Raw genomic sequence first — 19,097 nt, 5'->3', positions numbered from 1 at the left:
TGTAAAGAAATGGAATTTGATTAGCCATTTGCGTGGAGCCTTCTGTCATTATTCTTTTGTGTAGCCTTGAATGCCAGGCTTGTACTCCAGTGCATGGTTCAGAAATGAGCCTGTGGGCCATTTATTGCATGTAACCAATATTACCTCATCAGCTCAATGAAGGGGGTCAAAGGTGAAGGCAGCGCTTTAAACCAGCGAATCAGGTGTAATAAACGGGACACTGGGCTGTGGTTGAATAGCGAGAGGAGGTGCATGTCAGAGGTCACAGGCTCTGGGAATCCGGCCCGTATTTAAACTGGGATGTTCCCGGCAGTGCCCTTGCTGCTAACGTGAGCGCTGTGGCCAGGCTGGAAGGGGAGAGGGCTCTCCAGGGGTTAGGGTTAGGGTGAGGGTTAGGGCTCTCCAGGGGTTAGGGTGAGGGTGCGAGTTAGGGCTTTCCAGGGGTTCTCCAGCCTAATTCTTGCCTGTCTCCCCCCTGGCAGAATACACATCTGGCACGACGGCAGCTTGGAGATCCTGAACGTCACTAAGATGGACGAAGGCCGGTACACCTGCTTCGCCGAAAACCACCTGGGCAAAGCCAACAGCACCGGAGACCTCTCCATCACAGGTAATACCACAGGTCTTAACCACCGTCTCCCACCTGTGCAGCTAATTCCAACCTCCACACAGCTTTCACGCAATTCCATGACATTACTATACGCCGTAATGCCTACATAATTCTGTCATAAGCATGACACGGCATGTGTAATAGCCGGTCATGGCAGTGTATTAAAGCTTATGACCAGGGAGATGGAGCATGAAAGAGAATCCACCAGGGCCCTATCGTCCAGCAGGGGTCCCTAGAGAGCGATGCACGGGAAAACCTATCTGAGTGAACCCTCTAATCGGGAATTGCGCGTCCCCTATGGAGCTACCGGCCACAGTTGGCACTGGTACGGTCTGGATTCGATCCTGGATTCGATTCACACACCAAGTGTGGTGTCTTAACCCTGTAAACCATACAGAAGCCCCTTGTATGAGTATCATTATTTTTTTGAATTGGTTTTGTAAAATCTTATGCATACACATGACAGTGTTATGGCATTTGTCGTTAGCTGTAACATGCCACCATTCCCTGGCTATAACAGGTGTTTCATTATGCTTATGAAATAATTATGCAGACTGTATAGCATGCACTTCAAGTAATGTTATCCAGAATCTATTTTGTGGCAGATGCTTGTATCCAGGGTGATATGGCAATGCAAGGTAATTTCCTACTCACACCTGCTTTGATTAAACTGGCTGCTTCGCTAGCAGTTAGAAATGATTGAGCTTTGCTCTGCTGAAGATCTAGTGGCAGCTTAATTCAGTTCAGCATAATTAGTAATGTGTTTATAGCACAGTGTACAGAGGCCATGTTCATTTCTGTTCAAAACTTAACATGTGTGACAGTAAATCTCAATTAAAGATCTCACACGATGGAAAATACAGTGACATTGCGTGAAACCTGTCAATATGGATTAAGTGGTCTGCATTATTTTCAAATTCCTCATCTTCAACCGTGTGTTGTCCATTTTTAGTGTTACAGCAATCAACTCTGTTTTGTAGAGAATATTAGGTTCCAAAATCTGGGCGTTGTTCTCCACTTAGCTTCCGGAACAGGATCTGGGGACAACCCCCCGCATCCTCGCCCCACTGTGAAATGGCATTCAGGGAAGACCAAAAGCCGTGTTTATAATTCACCGAATGCCAATTTAAATGCGTGTTGTGAGAGTCTGCAAAGTAATGCTGCTGTTGAGGATAATTGTGTGGTACTACAGGAACGCTAAAACCGCTAACAGCTGCATGATTAGATTTCCAGCGCTCGTTCTGGGCTGGGTGCTCAGTCCCGTTATTGGATGTGTTATTGGCTGTGCTTTGTGTTCTGGGTATTATATTTTGCATATTAGCATGCAGTGCGATGCTTCATTTCCAGGTCACCTGGGCCGGCTAGCTGCTGTACACAAGAGCGTCTGCCAAACAAACCAATCAATGAACTGGCAGATAAACATTTTTGCTCAATTTCTGAAAAGATATATCAATATTATTTCAGGATAATTTATAGCCGGGGCAGCCAACCCTGGCGCGCTGGTTTTCATTCTTATTAAGCACATAATTAGGCAATTAAAGCAGCTGATTACAGAGTCAAATCACTTGACCGGGTTTAAACTGGTTAAAGACCAGATGTGGCTTAACTCCTGAGTTATAGTTTGAAGGCTTTTTTTCCACTTGCTTGCAAATCTCTTGGTCCAGGACCGATTTGAGCTTTCAGTGGACCAAACCAATTTGACAGTTTGGGAGAGTTAATTTCATTTCATTTCAAATCAGCTGACCCAAACCCTACTATGGAGTTCCAGACTTTCATCTTATGGAAATGCTAGTTTAGTACTCTGCTAGCTGGCTAGCATTCTGTGTGTTCAGAATTACATGTATTTCCATGCTTGTTCCTTTCACCCCCTGCCACACACACACACACACACACACCCCTCCCTGCTTCCCCAGTGTCACACTGACATTCAGACCATCCTCCCTTCTTTTTTAACACTCCATCATGTATTAACTCTCCCTCCCTCTAGTGGTGAGACTTGCAATGTGCGCCTTCCCAGTGCTCGGAAGCCACTCTTCCAAAACTTGCTCACACCTCTCAGCTGGGCAATAAAATGCTTCCATTCCTATTGCTCTCTTGTAACAGACTTTATTTCATGAATGTCGCCCCCCTTATCATGTGCTGGAACCTTCTGGATTTCTTTTCCCCTTTACTTGCCCTGGTTACTAATTCAGGACAGTGTGCTAACAGACCTGTCAAATGCTTTGAACAGTGGAAGAGCTAATTAAATTTTATTACATTTTATTAAAATTAAATTGAATGTAAATTATTAAATATATTAAATATGAAAATGGAGATAGAAAGTATGTAGTTTCTGAATGTGTGTGGGTTTTTTTACCCTTATCCTATTCCACGTGTGTAGAATTCTTCCTGTTTCATAACCTTACGCGTTTGCTGCATGAAGCGCTAGGTCCTCGGTCTCTCTCTTGCGGCTGCTGCGTAATTCTAGCTTATGCTGCAGGTTTATGTAATGACTCCTACAATAACACTTACTGCGCGTCGCACTGGATAAAAGCGTCTGCCAAATAAATGTCATGTAATGCAATGTAATGGGTTGTGATACCGACGACTGGACTTCCTCTCGGCACTTTGCCTAAGCGTTCTGTATGCATTTTTGTAATGCATTTTTGTCCCTAGGATCATCTGTTAAATAACTAATGGCTGGTTTCCAACGCATGAATTAAGCCTAGTTTTGGAATAAAAAAGAAAATTTCAATATCTCCACCGAAAAAAAGCTTTTAGTCTAGGACTGCAGGCTTAATCCGTGTCTGGGGAAACCAGCCCTAATAGTAGCATAATGCACAACAGGAAACTCGCTGTTTTCATCCACGTCCAGCTCTACCGGTGGGATATAAGTGTGTTCTTGTTATTATTCTTCTGTCCCCGCGCGGTTTCAGAGGCCACTAAGATCACGCTGGCTCCGTCGAACGCCGACGTGACGGTGGGGGAAGACGCCCGCATGCAGTGCGCGGCATCGCACGACCCCAGCCTGGAGATCGACTTCATCTGGTCCGTCAACGGGCGCGTCGTCGACTTCGACCGCGAGTGGGAGCACTACCAGCGCGACAAGGCCGGGGTGAATGAGATGAGACGTTTCATTTTTTACATGCTTTTAACATATGCAACTGTCAAAGAAAAACGTTTCCTACAGTATATTTTATGGCCACCAGGGGGCAGGCTATATTCATTTTTCATGATAAAACTTAAATTGAGCACTGCCTTAATTTTTTGAGACTGGTTTTGGCTTTACGGCCCTACTTACTTCCTGTTTATTTTTCTGTTTTGTTATTATAAGTTAAATAATTTTTGAGTTCAAAACGACAGGGCACATCACACACTAAAGCCTGGAGCTTTATTTGTATGGGGACCTCTGAAATCAAACGTGTGGTTTGAGTAAATAAGTGATAACAAAGCAGTAATAAAATGCGTGTTTTTTTTTGTTTTTTTTTGCTTTGTCCCTCTCAGACGCGCGACTCCAGTGGAGAGCTGAGGATAGCGAACACCCAGCTGAAGCACTCTGGCCGCTACACCTGCACCGCCCACACCGTCGTGGACAACAGCACTGCCTCTGCCGAGTTGGTGGTGAGAGGTGAGGCTCTCACAGGGGCCAGCAGGGGGCGCGGGCGTTCCTTCACAATCCCGCATTTCAGCCAAAAATGGTCTTGTCCGCATTGCCCTTTGTCCCCTTCTTACCTATGGCAGAGGCGGAAAGTCCAGGGGTCAGAAAGTAAAAGTCCTGCCATGTGTTTCTTCCACCCATGAACTGGGCGGCACTTTTATTTTCTAAACCTGGATTTTCCACCTCTGCCCTACAGTTCCTGCACATTTTAATCTGCCACCATTGAATCACTATGACTCACACCAGGGAGTGAAACTGGGGAGGAATTACGCCTCACAGGGCCTTGGACAAAGAACTTAAAACAATGAAAACCTTCATTCAGAAGTGTCCTTATGAAAGGTTGGAGTCATGAATGTTAATGGGTTAAATAACTCTTGCCCTGCTTAATTGTCACCAAAGCCATTTTCACTCATAAAATTGAGATGGATGGATGGCAGTGTATGTAAATATGTCAGCAGAGCATGTACATGTGAATACATATTCCGTTATAGCTTAGTCTTAAATTAACTCTGAGTCTCATGGAGAGTAGACAAACTGGGCTCTTTCATTAACTTTTATTTATCTCTCTCTCTCTTGCCCTCACACAATTTTCCTGCCTAAATCTCTCTGTCTCTTTCTCTCCTTCTCTTTGTCTCTCATTCTGACTATCTTACTCTCTCTCTCTCTTCTTTTCCTTCTCTCTGAAAGGGCATTCAGTACTCCTTTTTTATTTTTCTGTCAGCTTCCAAGTATCGCAGCAATCTGTCTTTTTTTGTGGCACGTCCATACGCCATATGCTTTCTGAAGTTATTATTGGCTACAGGCGTTGACGCTATAAAATATCTCCTGCTGGGGAGCATCAGGTGCGATGATCGCTCCATGAAACATTACGGGCTTCAAATTGGACAAGGCGAAACCGAAATAGCTCGCAGTCAGGAAGCCTTTAGTTCCAAGTCATTTGTAAAAACCAACACCGTTAAATTCAGTTACGGGCCCTTGTGCTGACTTTAGGGGACCAAAAAAAAAAGAAAAGAAAAAAAAACTGGTGCTATGACAATGGCGGATTTGTTAGAGGCTATCAAACAACTCTGAAATCTGAACACGCTGTCAACATCAACTAGAGGTATGAGTCACACTGTTTTTTTTAACCATCTTGTCTACCTCCCTGTGCTGTGGTCTTCTAAGCCACTGTGATTGCATGCCCCAGTAGGTTCCCCACCACCTTCCCATTACCCTTGAGCCCAGGATTTGAAGCGCTGCTGCCAGGGGGGGAAGCAGAGCAGGAGCCCACCCTTTAACTTTGGCTCCTTTGAGAGGTTTTTTTCTTTTCTCTCCACTACTTCCATTCTCTTTTTAACATGACTTTATGGTTTTTGGGGGTTCATGTCCAGACTTTCCTTCCGTGCTGATTTTTCTGTAACCTGTGTCTTTCTGAAAGTGCCCCTGTATAAAATTCTACTGATATGAAATGTAATTATTCACCACCTTGCTGTAAAGTGATACAGAATGATGGGGCCCGCGTGCCTTATCTGTTTGAGGAGTAAATGGGAGTGCCGTGTGGGAACATGTTCTTGTGTTCTCATGTGGGGACAACCCCCCCCCCAGCTCAATGCTCTGGAGCGCCTCCCTGTGGCCAGTCAGGTGGCGGCGGTCTGCCCGTCTCGGCTGCGTGAGCGGCGCGGTTCCCCGGCGCGGAGACCGCGTCAGTCCTGACAGTTTGACAGCGGAGTGACGGGCAGAGAGGCGGCTGCCCACGCTCGCTTCACTGGCGTGCGCTGTTCTACAGTCTGCCCACTGACAGACGACATCACCGCGGTGAGATGGGCCCATAAATATGACTGAGCATTCGAGTTCTGAGAGGGAGGGGGAGGGGGGCGGGGTGAGGCATAAAAATAAATTGAAAAGCTTTTTTTTTTGTGTGGAGATTGAATAGGGAGCACGCTGCTGTTTTTTTCCCCCCCATTGAAAAGGGGCCTCTTGAATGGCGATGGCCCGTTGACACCTTCACCGCGCTTCAGAAAGCGGTGCAGAGTGGTGAGAGGCAGCATTCAGCAGAGCACGTGCCTCCCTTCACCAGCACTGTGCAGCTGTCAATATGTGCCAGTTCCACATGTCTGATATTCACCTGCTGTAAAGTTAGTCATTTCTTCCTTGCCTACACGTCAGGAGATGCGGGCATTTTTATGAATGTATCTGAAATCGGGCATGAGGCATGCCTTTTTAAATTCTAGCCACTCTTAAATATTTTAGTAGGTAATTGCAACGCCACGTGACTGGAAATATATATTTGCATACAATTTACAGCAACGTATAATTTACGACACACATATTGATTTCACAGAGCTGGATATATTGTGATAAAGCTGAGGTTATGTACCCAGGTAGGACAAAAGCTTCAATGCTATTTTTTCTACAATGTTGCATCAGCAAACACACAAATTGTGCTTTACAAATGTTTAGCTGGAAAATTTGAACATGGCCTCCCCTCCCTCTCTCTCACCTTGTTTAGGCCCCCCCGGGCCCCCAGGTGGGGTGAAGGTGGAGGAGGTCAAGGACAAGTCGGTGAAGCTGGTCTGGAGCAGAGGGACAGACAACCACAGCCCCATCTCCAAGTACACGATCCAGTACAGAGACTCCTTGGATCCTGAAGAGTGGAAGAATGCCACCACCTGTGAGTCTGCTCCCCCCTGCTGGCCAGCACATGCAACAGCAGGCACATCTGGGGATGTCCTTTGAGACCAAATTATACCGTCCAGTTTAAAAAAATTTTTTTTAAATCTATTGGTCTTGTGAATGCTAAAGGATTTTGCACATGCTAAAGGTCTTGGTAAATCTGGCCCTTGGTGCTGTTTGCCATAATAAGCTTGGGAGTCTCTTCGGTCTAAAGCGTCTGCTAAGTGAGTAAATGTAAAGATTTTTATCTACATATAGGGTCCTGAAATATTACACTATATGGAGTTGCTGTATTTGTCACCAACAGAGGACCAATTTCTTAACTAATTGTGGTGGCATCAAATCGGAAATGGATCATGTGACCCCTCCCCACTGCTCAGCAAGGTCTTTGTTGTTCCACTGCAGCGGGTCACCTGATCTGTGATGCCAGCGAGCGTGCACTGGCTTCTGCGGCAATCACATTCACCCTCTGTCACCCTCCTAATAGCTTTAGCCAATGATAAGCCAGGGCTAAACACCATGGTTTTTGTTGCTGGCTTTCAAATGCCAGGCAGACTGACACCGTTTTGACAGTTGACGTCGTCGTCGACTACTGTCGACATGACGACTGTCGGCTGTTGTCATGGCGCTGCTGAAGAGGGAGCAAAAAAAAGAGAGTTTCAGTCACTCAAATAGAAAGAGTCCTGGTGTTGAGAGACCAGCTTCTTCACAGCTGGTGCCATATTGTCAGTTTCGTGCGAATACCTCGCACCATTTTTCCTTTTTTTATTTGTTTTTTTTTTGTTTTTCATACAATATCAAAATTTCCCGTCCAGCCTTAAGTGCCATAAATGTCTCATGGCACTTTATAAAGCTCCTCATGACAAAAACCCTTAATTTTTTTGTTGGTAAAAGAGAAAAAATCAGCAATTGTTTCTGTTCCCAAGGTTTTAGTGATGTCACCAATGACATGATCTCTTCCCGTATCAGCAATGGAACCCAGAGCTCTATCAGCTGTGGCTTCCCCTTGAGTCATTGTGCAGAAGATGTAGGTCACGGTTATCAGTGCAGACAACGCACACGCTTGTCACTGTCCATTTGGTGCGGTTTACTGTGATATGACCTTTAACAGCACATCGCTGGGGAGGAGCGTTGAATGGCTGGCTTCAGACGCACGTGCTGCGTTGCGTCAGTGTGCGACCCCCTTCGACTTCTCCTTTTCAGCTCCTCTCAACGTGGAAGGCAACGCGGAGACGGCCACCGTGGTCGATCTGATACCCTGGACGGAGTACGAATTTAGGGTGATCGCAACCAATACCCTCGGGACGGGCGATCCCAGTAGCCCCTCCCACAAAAGCAGGACCAGAGAAGCAGGTGGGGCGCTGACATGTTTGCTTAAGACATTTAGGCCTGGATTCAATCAACATTTACCCTTAAGCTCAACTTACAAATAAATGCCTTCAAGTGTCTTTTATTTCCTTTACACACACAGTTTGTTTGCTGAGTTCAGCAATCACCTGCCAAATAACTTGCCAGTTGAAAGTTAGGGTTTTTTTTTTTAGATAAGATTAGAAATGATCTCTAGTACTTATTTGTGCGTAAGGACACGTTGTTTGAATCCCGGCCATAGTCATTTCAGACTCATTACACAGTTTTCTCTCTCGTTGCCATTGGGTGGTTCTTTATGCTAGCCTGTGTGAAATTCTGCTTCATAACTGCGGAAGCTCGTGTCTTAATTTTCATTTGGATAAGCCATCCTCTGGGCCCACAGTGATGCGTCACTCTCTGTAGCTTTTTAAATTCATGTTGGGAGCTGGAGAGTACTGACCCTGAATGGAGAGAGAGAGGAGGCTTTATTCTGTGCGAATAGACGGGGAGGGCTTGGCCCCTGCGTTCAGTGGCTGAACGCCTACGCTAACAGTAAGGTTTTGGCCTTGGCAGATGTACAGGCCCGGGTGCATGGTGTAGGTAGAGCAGCAGCGTGGCAGTGTGCCATAGCGCCCCCTGTAGGAAACACCTGGGAAGTCACGCTCTCTCATTCTCCGTGCAGTTCCAGTGGTCGCACCCTCGGACATCGGAGGAGGGGGCGGGGCTAGCAAGGAGCTGACCATCACCTGGACGGTAGGTGCTGCCTCTCAGGATCTTCTTCTTCTTCTTCTTCTTCTTATCATTATGTTTATTGGCTTTTATAAAATAGTTTCTCCTTCTTGTTATTATTATAATAATTATTAGCAGTAGTAGTAGTCATAGTAGTAGCAGTAGTAATAGTTGTTGTTGTTGTTGTAGTAGCAGTAGTGTTAATGTTGGTGTGTGCACCCAGAGGCAACTGACAGACAGCTCCTCACCCGTCCTCCTCTTATTGTGATTGGCTGAGCCTGGCCGGCCCACTCCGCTGACGTGTCCCCCCTGAACCTTTCCGCAGCCTGTTCAGCCGAAGTACTACTACGGGTCAAACTTCGGCTACATCGTGGCCTTCAAGCCCCGCGACAGCGCGGAGTGGATGAAGGTGATGGTGGCCGACGCGGAGGCCAGGCACTACATCCACAAAGACACCTCCATCCCCTCAGCCACGGAGTTCCTAGTGAAGGTCAAAGCCTACAACAGCCAGGGGGAGGGGCCCTACGGCCTGACCGCCGTCATCTACTCGGCCCAGGACGGTAAGCGCCAGTCACGGAGGGAAACACACAGCTGCTTCACGTCCAATCAGAGTACAGCTACATTAAACACATGAAATACCTCAAACCTCAAACTGTCCTCCACTCAAACAAATTAATTGTTGGATTTACTTAATTACGTAACTCTACGACTGCCCCTAATTTCCTACACCTCTACTACTGCCCCAAATCACATGCAACTGTCCCATATTACAAAAAACTGCCCCATATTATATACAACTGCCCCAAATCACATACAACTGGCCCATATTACATAAACTGCCCCATGTTATATACAACTGCCCCATATCACATACAACTGCCACACATCACATGCAACTGGAAAGTGCACCACTGACAATTTTTGGCTGAAGAATCATCACTGCATTCATTAATGCCAGTGTGTTCCCTAGACCATGCAACTGAGATAATTGTATTTTCAAATACAAAGAATTTTAATGCCATGAAGGCCTTTTTCCTCAAAGTGCATTTAATCTTTATGTGTAATAATAATAACCGTGCACTCATAATTCCTCCAGCAATGTGGAGCATTCGATGAGGTTATTAAGCATTACTGAAAGACAAACAAGCTGTCATGGACCTGAGACGCTGCCGTTTAATGAAAAACTGTTTCCTTGACGATGCTCCTGAAAAGTATGAGCGCTGAACGATTTGATGCATACTTGGTCCTCTGCCCAGTTTTGAGATTTAATTTGAGGCCAAAGGTATTCACAGCACAGACAGAGCATGTGCGGTGGGGTGTGACTTTCGCAGAATGTGGGTTTAGGACACCTTCCCTGTCTCTGTCCTCCCTGTCTGGTTTAAAGGACTGATAAATACATAAGTGCACACAAAATAAATACAGGAATACATTCAAATTAACACCTGATTGATTAAACAGTGAGACACTTACACACCTGACAGACTAAATCAACACAAGCTGTGCTAACTCAGGCGTACAAGGCCTGAATTTCTCACAAGAATGAATTTGAATTGCACATTTCTCAGGGAAATGTTCACTGTTCAGTAAACTCTAAAAGAGTAAATTTTTTCCCCTTTGGGGTTATAGTAACTGTTTAGAGTTAAAATAACTTCTGTGTAGCTTAACACCCTGCTATCATCAAGCTTTTGCTAATCTGGTGTTATAATATTGTAATAGTAAGCCCATGCTATGGGCTGAGTCTGCAGTCTGCATTTTCCAGAGCTGAGTGCTCTGCATGTACACGAGGTGTGAAACTGCCTCTCCCCGGCTCTGGCTGGGTGACATTTTGGCTTCAGTACCATGTGACACTGTCAGACTGCTCAGATGATTCTGTCCCCACCCCCAAGTTCCCACCGAGGCCCCTGCAAAGGTGGAGGCGGAGACCCTGTCAGCCACCGAGGCCCGGGTGTCATGGCAGCCCGTCGACCAGCCGGTGGTGGAGGGCTACCAGGTAAGCCCCTTTGGCTTCTGGGTAACTTTGTCTGTTGCACAGTGTTCTGTAAAAGGCTGTGTTCATTACCCCTCTACCACTAGCATCCCAACTCAAGGTTCAGCAGATGCAAGATCTCCTACTTTTTTAGGGTGAAATTATATGATATAATTGAATGATGTTATTATTATTATTATTATTTGATGTTGTTGTTAATAGTACCTTTACTGTTGATATAATTACTGCTAGAATTTCTATGACTGACCTCTTGCGACTTTTGACCCCTGCTTTTCCACTTCCAGGTCAGGTACTGGCGGAAGCACCATGACAACGAGGCCTCCTCTCACAGAGTGCAGGTGCCGGCGTCACAGAAACACATCGAGCTGAAGAACCTGCAGCCCAACTCCCACTACCTGATCGAGGTGCGGGCGTTCAACACGGCTGGGTTCGGCCCCGCCGGCGACGTCTTCGAGGTCTACACAAAGAAAGCGCGTACGTGACCGCTTCACTTTCGGTTACAGTGAGAAGAACATGACTGAAAATATGTTTTTATGTTTCGTTTTTTTGTTTGAAGGGAATTTAAAGTAGATGTTGGCCAGGATTCAGTAAACAACATTCGTCCTTAACTTAAAGTCACGAGTAAATGTGGTTGTTTGTTTGTCAGTCTTCACAAACGCAGTTTGGCAAATTAAGAGATTGCCCATAATTTACTTGCATTTATTTAAAAGCCATGGTTACAAAAAGCCCCTGTTAAAAATCCAGTTTAAGTAGATTGTAATTGCTGCTATTTTCTCATTCTAACAATTTTTCATTATATCCTTAATTAACATCTCCTCCCAGAAGTCAAGTAACTGTAGAACAGCCATCAGTGTCCTCTCTGGCCCTACAGCAGTCTGTTAAGGGCAGGAACTTTCACCAGTTTGCCATCTTTAATTGCTGATGTCATCGCTAGCATCACCTGCTTTACTCCGACTGTCCGCTAGCAGACTGATGTAGTATTGATTAGCATAGCACTGGTTGTCGGGCGGCTAGCGGGTGTTACATGTTTGCTGGCTGGCCTGTGTTTGTTAACTGTGCTCTTACTGTATCTCTCTCTCTCTCTCTACAGCTCCGAGTCAGGCTCCTAAAATCATCAGTAAGAAGATGAGCACCAGCAAGTCCACGGTTAACATTGCCTGGGAGCACGTGGTGCCTCTGGCCAACGAGTCCACGATACAGGGGTACAAGGTGCGTGAGGGCTAGCGCCATCCCGTGGCCACACCCCCCCACCGCCCCACTCCCCCACACAGTGAGAATCACATCTGCTGCCAGCATGGCACGCGTGCGTCTTTAACTGCGGGCGTTCAGCTTCATTATCATCACATAGCACATCACATAACATAATGTGAACATCAACATAACAGTTAGGAAACTGCTCCTGTAACTCTGAGGTTGTTCACGTAGTGTTTAAATCTGTATGCTGTGTAAGTTGCACTGGATGAAAAAAATATGCCAAGCAAATAAAAGCATTTATTGGGATGAAAAGGATCGGGTCAAGAACAGAACAACTGTGACATCCTGGCATCTTTTTCATTTTTGGCTCTGATTACTGCATTTTGGAATGTTCCGGAAAGGCAGAATGGCCGCTTTATTTGTCTTTGTCTCCCTCCTTTGCGTGGACAGGTCCTGTACAGGCAGGCGGACCACAAGACGGGGACCCTGTACACCACCCGAAAACACTACATAGACCTCCCCGCCCCTATAAAGGGGGACTACGTGGTGGAGGTCCGCGCTCACAGCGAAGGGGGGGACGGAGCAGTGGCCGCAGTGCGCATTTCAGGTAACCTAGGAAACCATATCACTGGCCTCACCGAAACAAAATATACGTGAAAATATATTTCAATAATACTCCTGTGTCCCGTCAACATATTCCGGCACTTTGCTATATATTGGAAAATGGACATGATTACCACTTTCAGACATTGCGCAAAATCACACTCCTGTAAAATACATTTGTCATTATAATTATGCAGTAGAGTAAATTGGTGTGTGTTCCATTTCAGTAAAGGGATCTGGCTTAAATGGTAATACAGCAGCATGTTTACCAATTCACTTCATTTTGTGGATTAATATTTAACTTTTTTTTTGGGTGGGTAGGTTTAATATTTTCTTCAATTTCGTTCATCCGTTTTGCGTACTCTGCAAACTGAAGGTTGTCGTCTGAAATTGAAAATCCTGAGCTCGTCCGGAGCTCGTCCGGCGACACAAAGGAGGGAGGGGAACGCTGAGACTGCTGTGGCCAGCATACCTTCTCATTTTTGTGTGTGTGGGGGGGGGGGGTATTTTTGCTGGTCCGTAAACTGCATCTGTGAATGCTCCACTCTGGAGCTGGAGCCCGGAAAATTGAACACAGTTCGGAAAAAAACTGTTCACCTTTCGGTTTTGAAAACGGTGAATTTTTCTTTTCTTTTTTCGTCCCGCCACAGGTTTTCAGCCTACGCTTGAGTGGCAGAATTATTCAGTATAAATTGGAGTTTTTTTTTTTTAACGTGTCGAGTGCGACTCATCAGTCAGCACCTGGCCCCGTGCGCGTGGAGGCGCGCGCTGACATTCTCATAATTTATGTGCGAGGAACGGGCGGATCGAGAGCCCGCGCCTGCAGTCCATGACTACTCGGTCCCAGCATGCATTAGCTCCTGTGGGAGGCGGGACTGCCTGTCTGTCACTGATCCCACCGACTGCGGGAAGCAGGAAGAGACCGTGATATCCATTACCGATGGGCCTGGAAGCACCCGACAGCTGATTTCATGGTGGCTGGGGATGCGGGTCTGGCAGGGGGGGTGGGGTGGGGGGGGGGGGGGGGGGGGGCGAGGTGGGGGTGGGGGTTGGCCGTTGGCGGGCGGGGGGTGGAGGGGGGAGTTCAAATGAACACTTTTTGATAAATGGAGTAGTTAAGATAATCCGTACGTGAGGTCACCATGGATACTGTCTGCTTCCAGGATTCCAAGACAATATTGATTGACCCTTTATGTCACAGAATATGCAAAATACAGCATTGGTCCAACTGTGTTTAAAGGAAAGGATGCGTTCTGCAGAGGAGTGATTAGAGTGGCTCAATGTTTTGGTGCAATTCCAGGCTTGTGAGACCTTATCAGTGTGTTTATGAATACGTTATTTTGACTCTAGACACCTGATGTGTGTGTGTATGTGCATGTTTGTGTGTGTGAGTATGAGTGTGTGTATGTGTGTGTGTGTATATGTGTGAGAGAGTATTTGTGTGTATGTGCGTTTGTGTTTGTGTGTATGTGTGTGTGAGTGTGTGTATATGTGTTTGTTTGTGTAAATATACGTGTGTGTGTGAGTATGTGTGTATATGAGTGTGTGCGTGCATGCGTGAGTGTGTGTGTATGTATATGTGTGTGTATATGAGTGTGTGCGTGCATGCGTGAGTGTGTGTGTCTGTATGTATATGTGTGTGTATATGAGTGTGTGCATGCATGCGTGAGTGTGTGTGTATGTATATGTGTGTGTATATGAGTGTGTGCATGCATGCGTGAGTGTGTGTGTCTGTATGTATATGTGTGTGTGAGCGCACACAGTGCTGGTGTACAGTAATCCCTCTCTCTCTCTCTCTCTCTCTGCTCTCTCCAGGTGGGGCAGTAATGGCAGCTCAGTCCCTCAGCCTGATCGCCCTCCTCCTCCTCTCTCTCTGTCTGCTGGGACTCTGAGTGTAGCCGCCGCCGCCGCTCCAGGACTCTGTGCGTACGGCGCCGACGCGGATTCGGCTCCTTCCACTGCTTTCCAAGGTCTCGCCCAGCCGCCAAATACGGCATTCCCCGGAATACCGATGTGGAAAAAGATGCGTCACAAAAAACAAAAAACAAAAAAAAAAAAAAGAATTGGAGAATTGGGAACAGACAAAATACATCAAGGACATCCCCCCTACTGTGTAGTACCTAAGAAATCTCACCGGAGGAGGATCAAAGGAGTTCTTTTAACTTGTTCAGTATGCCTTATATACACTGATAATTTACAGCTGCACCACTTACTCTTGTGGGGTGAAATAGTGAGTAATGAACTCAGCAACGCTTTTGGGATTCATCCTCCACACCATAATGTAGTCCCAGCTAAGGGGCTGTGGCGGCCCTATAGAATGCCATGTTAAAAATAAAATAAATAAATAAAATAAAAAGCTCTAATGGAAATAAATTATTCACAATTTAAAGCATTATGTCAAATTAGAAAATGTATAGTTTCAAAGGATAAGAGTAAGAGGTACTGGATTTGTCTTATGTGTCGTTTGAAAAAATGGTCAATGGGTTCTTCCCCTTCATTACAGAATGAAGCGCCCTTCTCTCGAATGCAAGAATCTCAAACTCACAGTCCCAGAGAGCTGTGGTGTCTGCTGGTTTTGGGTGTGTTTCTGCAAGTTGCTGGTTGGCTGAAGAGTCCAAACACCTTGTTTCCAAGGCCGAAATTGGCCGCCGATTGAAAGGAAACCACAAAAGCACCGTTAGACACTATGGCCCTCCAGGACTGGAGTTACACCTGCAGACACAGCGCCCCCACCAGGCCTGGAGTTTGAGATCCTTGCCTTGCAGAGATGCAGTCAAAACAAACATCCATCCATGATTCCGGCTGACATTACACTCCACAATAACAATAACAGGCATTTAATTGTACAGCACATTGTGTGGTACTGCAATGCATACAAAAGCCTACTTTTGTTAACATCAAGGTGTTATAAAGTTGCAGGTCTGTTACGGATACAATTTCTTCCATTACTGTGTCCTTATAAATTAGAATTTGTTCTTAAGTGATTGGATTAATAAATGTTAAATTAAAATACAATAGGTAGAATACATGCTTATACTCCTTTCTAGTGGGACTACTAACAAACAGGTAAGTAGAAATAAATTGTGCTGTAACTGCATGCATAAACACACACACACAACAACAACAATTTGTATCTGTATTATCAAGCTGATCTGTATTATCAAGCAGAAGATATTTAGGGTTATAAAAGTGAATACAGAAAAACTCTGAAGACAATAATGAGGAACAGTGCTGGTCTTTTTGCAGACAGCCACAGCCTGCTCAAACTGTGTTCTGTTTCAATGAACTACACAAGATGGATAATCTTTCAGGGGATTTCCATTAAATAAACTTGGTCAGTGATAGTGAACCCTTATGGGGTGATTCTGCAAGGTTTGGGGACCACAGGAGCTGTGGCTTAAGTTTGGGAGACTTGCATAACTTCTGGGACACTTACATAATTGAAAGGGCATCACCTTAATCGTAGAAAGCAGAGAGAAGCTTAACCAATCGCTGAGTATGTTGGCAACCAGTAGAACAATGACAACAATGACTGGTGTATTCTTTTTGACTGTACTTCTGAATCCCTGTGGGAATTACCAGGAAGTAGCTGGAAAGTGTCCACCAATCAGCATGTATCGTTCTATTGGTTGCTGTGAACGTGATTGGTGGAGCTGCTTTCTGTTTTAAGAGCACAGTGACATCAGGACCATCTTATCCATGTTTCAGCCTACTCCCTTTAGGCTAGGGGCAGGCTGTCCAGAGGTTCTACTGCCATGTCAGCTGTGACACAGCTGACAATTGTTTCCTCAGCGTTGCTATCGCCACGATAACGTTGCTACAGCTTTGCAGCAATATTGTAAGAATGTTGTGTGTTAGCTGTGGTTGTCTATTGCCTGGACTGCAGTAGAGATTAATGTACCCCTGCAGTAAGGTACGATTCTCAGAGCACAAGCGGGTGTTTGTTTTGACTGTAACTTTGGGGTTTTCTGTGTTCCATGCTGGTGCTGTGTAAAGAATGTTGATGTTTTATTTTATTACTGTTTTTTCTTTTTTTTTTCCTTAATGTTTTAGTCCGAGTGTGATTATTGACATTATGCAGTGGTTGTGACACAGCTGGCTAAAGTCATAGTGCAATGTCTGATGCTTCAACGATGACTAGCTTTGAATGCCATTTTAATGCTTCAACCTGGTCCTTAGGCATAGTGTTTACTGTCGCATAGAACAAGTAAAAGAAAGATACTAATCTGTTGATTAACCTGGAGAAGCCACACTACATGTACACCTCCATTTTGAAAAATATCTTTGTTAACATTATGATTTTTGTACTAATCTTTTTTGTCTTTTAATATGAAGGATGACAAGGACGTTGTTCAGAGATTTGTCCCATCAGACTTCCTAATTTTTACTGGTCATTGCTCATTTCTGGCGTGACTTGCCATTTGAATGACAAAGTAAATGTATAATTGTTCCATTAAATTTTAAAGAAAGATACATTCCATTTAGATCATGCGCAAACACCTTTCAACTCGACTAACAATGGTGCGCCATACGCATTGTGAGATACTATATCGACGCCATCACAAAGTGCTTCTTCTGCTCCCTACATACGCAACCAGTCTCTGGAGAAAATTGCCAAATGCATGAATGCCTTTAAATTTGCGATCTATGCTACGCAGACAAAGTGGTACATCTTACTGCGCGCGAGTCGGAAACGAAAGCTTCGTCTCTTGCAGCACACGGACTCACGTACTGATCGGCTAGATCCGGCCCGCCTTTTGTGGACTGAACATTCACCCGTGTGAGTGAAACTCTTCTCTGTCAGAAAAAAATAATGTAGATGAGCCTAATCTCTGTATTACGGTATTTGCTTCAATAAAGCCAGTCTTCTCAATTAAAGTTTATATAGACAAAACCAAATCTGGTTCTGTGTTTTACCTCTTATCATCACTGTTTAAAAAAAAAAAAAAAGCAAAAAGTCAAATCTGCATGTGATGATTGGGATTATCTGTTGTATTATGTAAACTGTATGTCAGTTATTAACCTGGTTATGCTGTATCCATGTGCATATATTGCCTGCTTCCTCCTGGTTGAATTTAAAATGGTGGTGATTGTGGTTTACCTACATCTGGCTTGAATCATCCTTAGGTACCTCTTTACATATGCTACAAAATGTATGGATGGAATGGGTGGATTGAAAATCTCTGATTATTTTCTGTGAGAGTGCAAGGATATTCCGGAACAGAATAGTATTTTATTTCAAATACTCTGCTTCATTATGAAACAGCAGCCTACTGTTTAAGAGTGACAGAAAGGAGGAGAATTATAGTATCTAAACCTCAAAAGCAATTTAATCTGGAAATATCTCTTGCTGGTATCATAACCATCTGTAGCAGAGATGTGTAATCACTGAGGTGATTGCTTTGCATCTAGGTGATGGATTGTGTTTCTTTTGAAACTGATGCTCTTGATGAGATACAGTTACCCATTTGATTACTACACCCCTTAACACCGTCTCCCCAAACAAGAGAACAAGAAGCTCATTGAATCCTTGTGGAATGCAATCCCCTAATGAACAGCACAGAGTAGCAAGCCTATTAATATTATGAAAAATGAAAATTGTCAGCAATCCAACAAAAAGGCATACAGATGCAAAGAACATGGCTGTGTTGGTAACTGTCATTTGAATTATGACCTTGTAAAAATTTCCTCAGACAATATTTCTGTTCTTTTTGTTTCTAAATGGTTTTTATGGAACATTTTTTATTTCTACGGATGGAACTGAACCCTTATTATAATCTTAATATAATTTAGAAGGGCTATTAAAACATATTGGGCAGGGCCTGAGGTTTGATAATGGAATGCGATGTGTGTTTCTTTTAGAAGTGGAACAGTTGGAATATGGGATTTGTGGAAAACAAATGTACTTCCAAAAATAATAATGGACTTCTTGGGACTGAACAGCAGAGCACTTGATGGCAAGAGATGGGGAAGCATTTATGGAGGCTTTTTTTCTGAGATTATATGCTTTCATTTAAGTGGAATGGGCGGCCATTCAATTTACCCGAGAAACTGGACATTTTTAAAACTAACAAAATCTGAAAAAATGATATATCTATGATCTCAATAACTTTGTTCATTATAGTTTACAATGCATAAACCAAATTGTGTCTTATAAAATTCTGTATGTTTTGCTATATTCAGATAAGGTTGAACATTAAATGAAAATTAAACAGACTATTAAGATCTAGCCAGTTCTATGAAATGTATTCAATTTTTGATGTGGGACTTATGAAATTATTTATTTATTTTATTCATTCATTCATTTTTATGTAATTTAAGGAGGGTTCACAAACTGG

At 44.4% G+C, this 19,097-nt stretch overlaps 1 protein-coding gene across 3 annotated transcripts in view; it reads left to right on the top strand.

Annotated features, from left to right (window-relative positions):
• LOC118232407 (contactin-1a-like) overlaps window positions 1-18,975 on the top strand; it is a 64,891-nt gene extending 45,916 nt beyond the window's left edge. For all 3 annotated transcript variants that reach the window (XM_035427384.1, XM_035427385.1, XM_035427386.1), the window contains exons 13-24: window positions 483-610; window positions 3,526-3,704; window positions 4,094-4,217; window positions 6,736-6,897; window positions 8,103-8,252; window positions 8,929-8,999; window positions 9,301-9,535; window positions 10,862-10,965; window positions 11,247-11,436; window positions 12,053-12,171; window positions 12,607-12,763; window positions 14,575-18,975. In XM_035427384.1, coding sequence (XP_035283275.1) covers window positions 483-610; window positions 3,526-3,704; window positions 4,094-4,217; window positions 6,736-6,897; window positions 8,103-8,252; window positions 8,929-8,999; window positions 9,301-9,535; window positions 10,862-10,965; window positions 11,247-11,436; window positions 12,053-12,171; window positions 12,607-12,763; window positions 14,575-14,651 — 1,696 coding nt within the window. In that variant the 3' untranslated portion in view covers window positions 14,652-18,975. The remainder of the gene's footprint in view (window positions 1-482; window positions 611-3,525; window positions 3,705-4,093; window positions 4,218-6,735; window positions 6,898-8,102; window positions 8,253-8,928; window positions 9,000-9,300; window positions 9,536-10,861; window positions 10,966-11,246; window positions 11,437-12,052; window positions 12,172-12,606; window positions 12,764-14,574) is intronic.
• The last annotated feature ends 122 nt before the right edge of the window (window positions 18,976-19,097 follow it).

Source organism: Anguilla anguilla, chromosome 7 (assembly GCF_013347855.1).
Source record: "Anguilla anguilla isolate fAngAng1 chromosome 7, fAngAng1.pri, whole genome shotgun sequence".
Taxonomy (NCBI): domain Eukaryota; kingdom Metazoa; phylum Chordata; class Actinopteri; order Anguilliformes; family Anguillidae; genus Anguilla; species Anguilla anguilla.
Note: the sequence above shows the minus strand (reverse complement) of the source record. Positions and strands in the feature narration are given on the sequence as shown.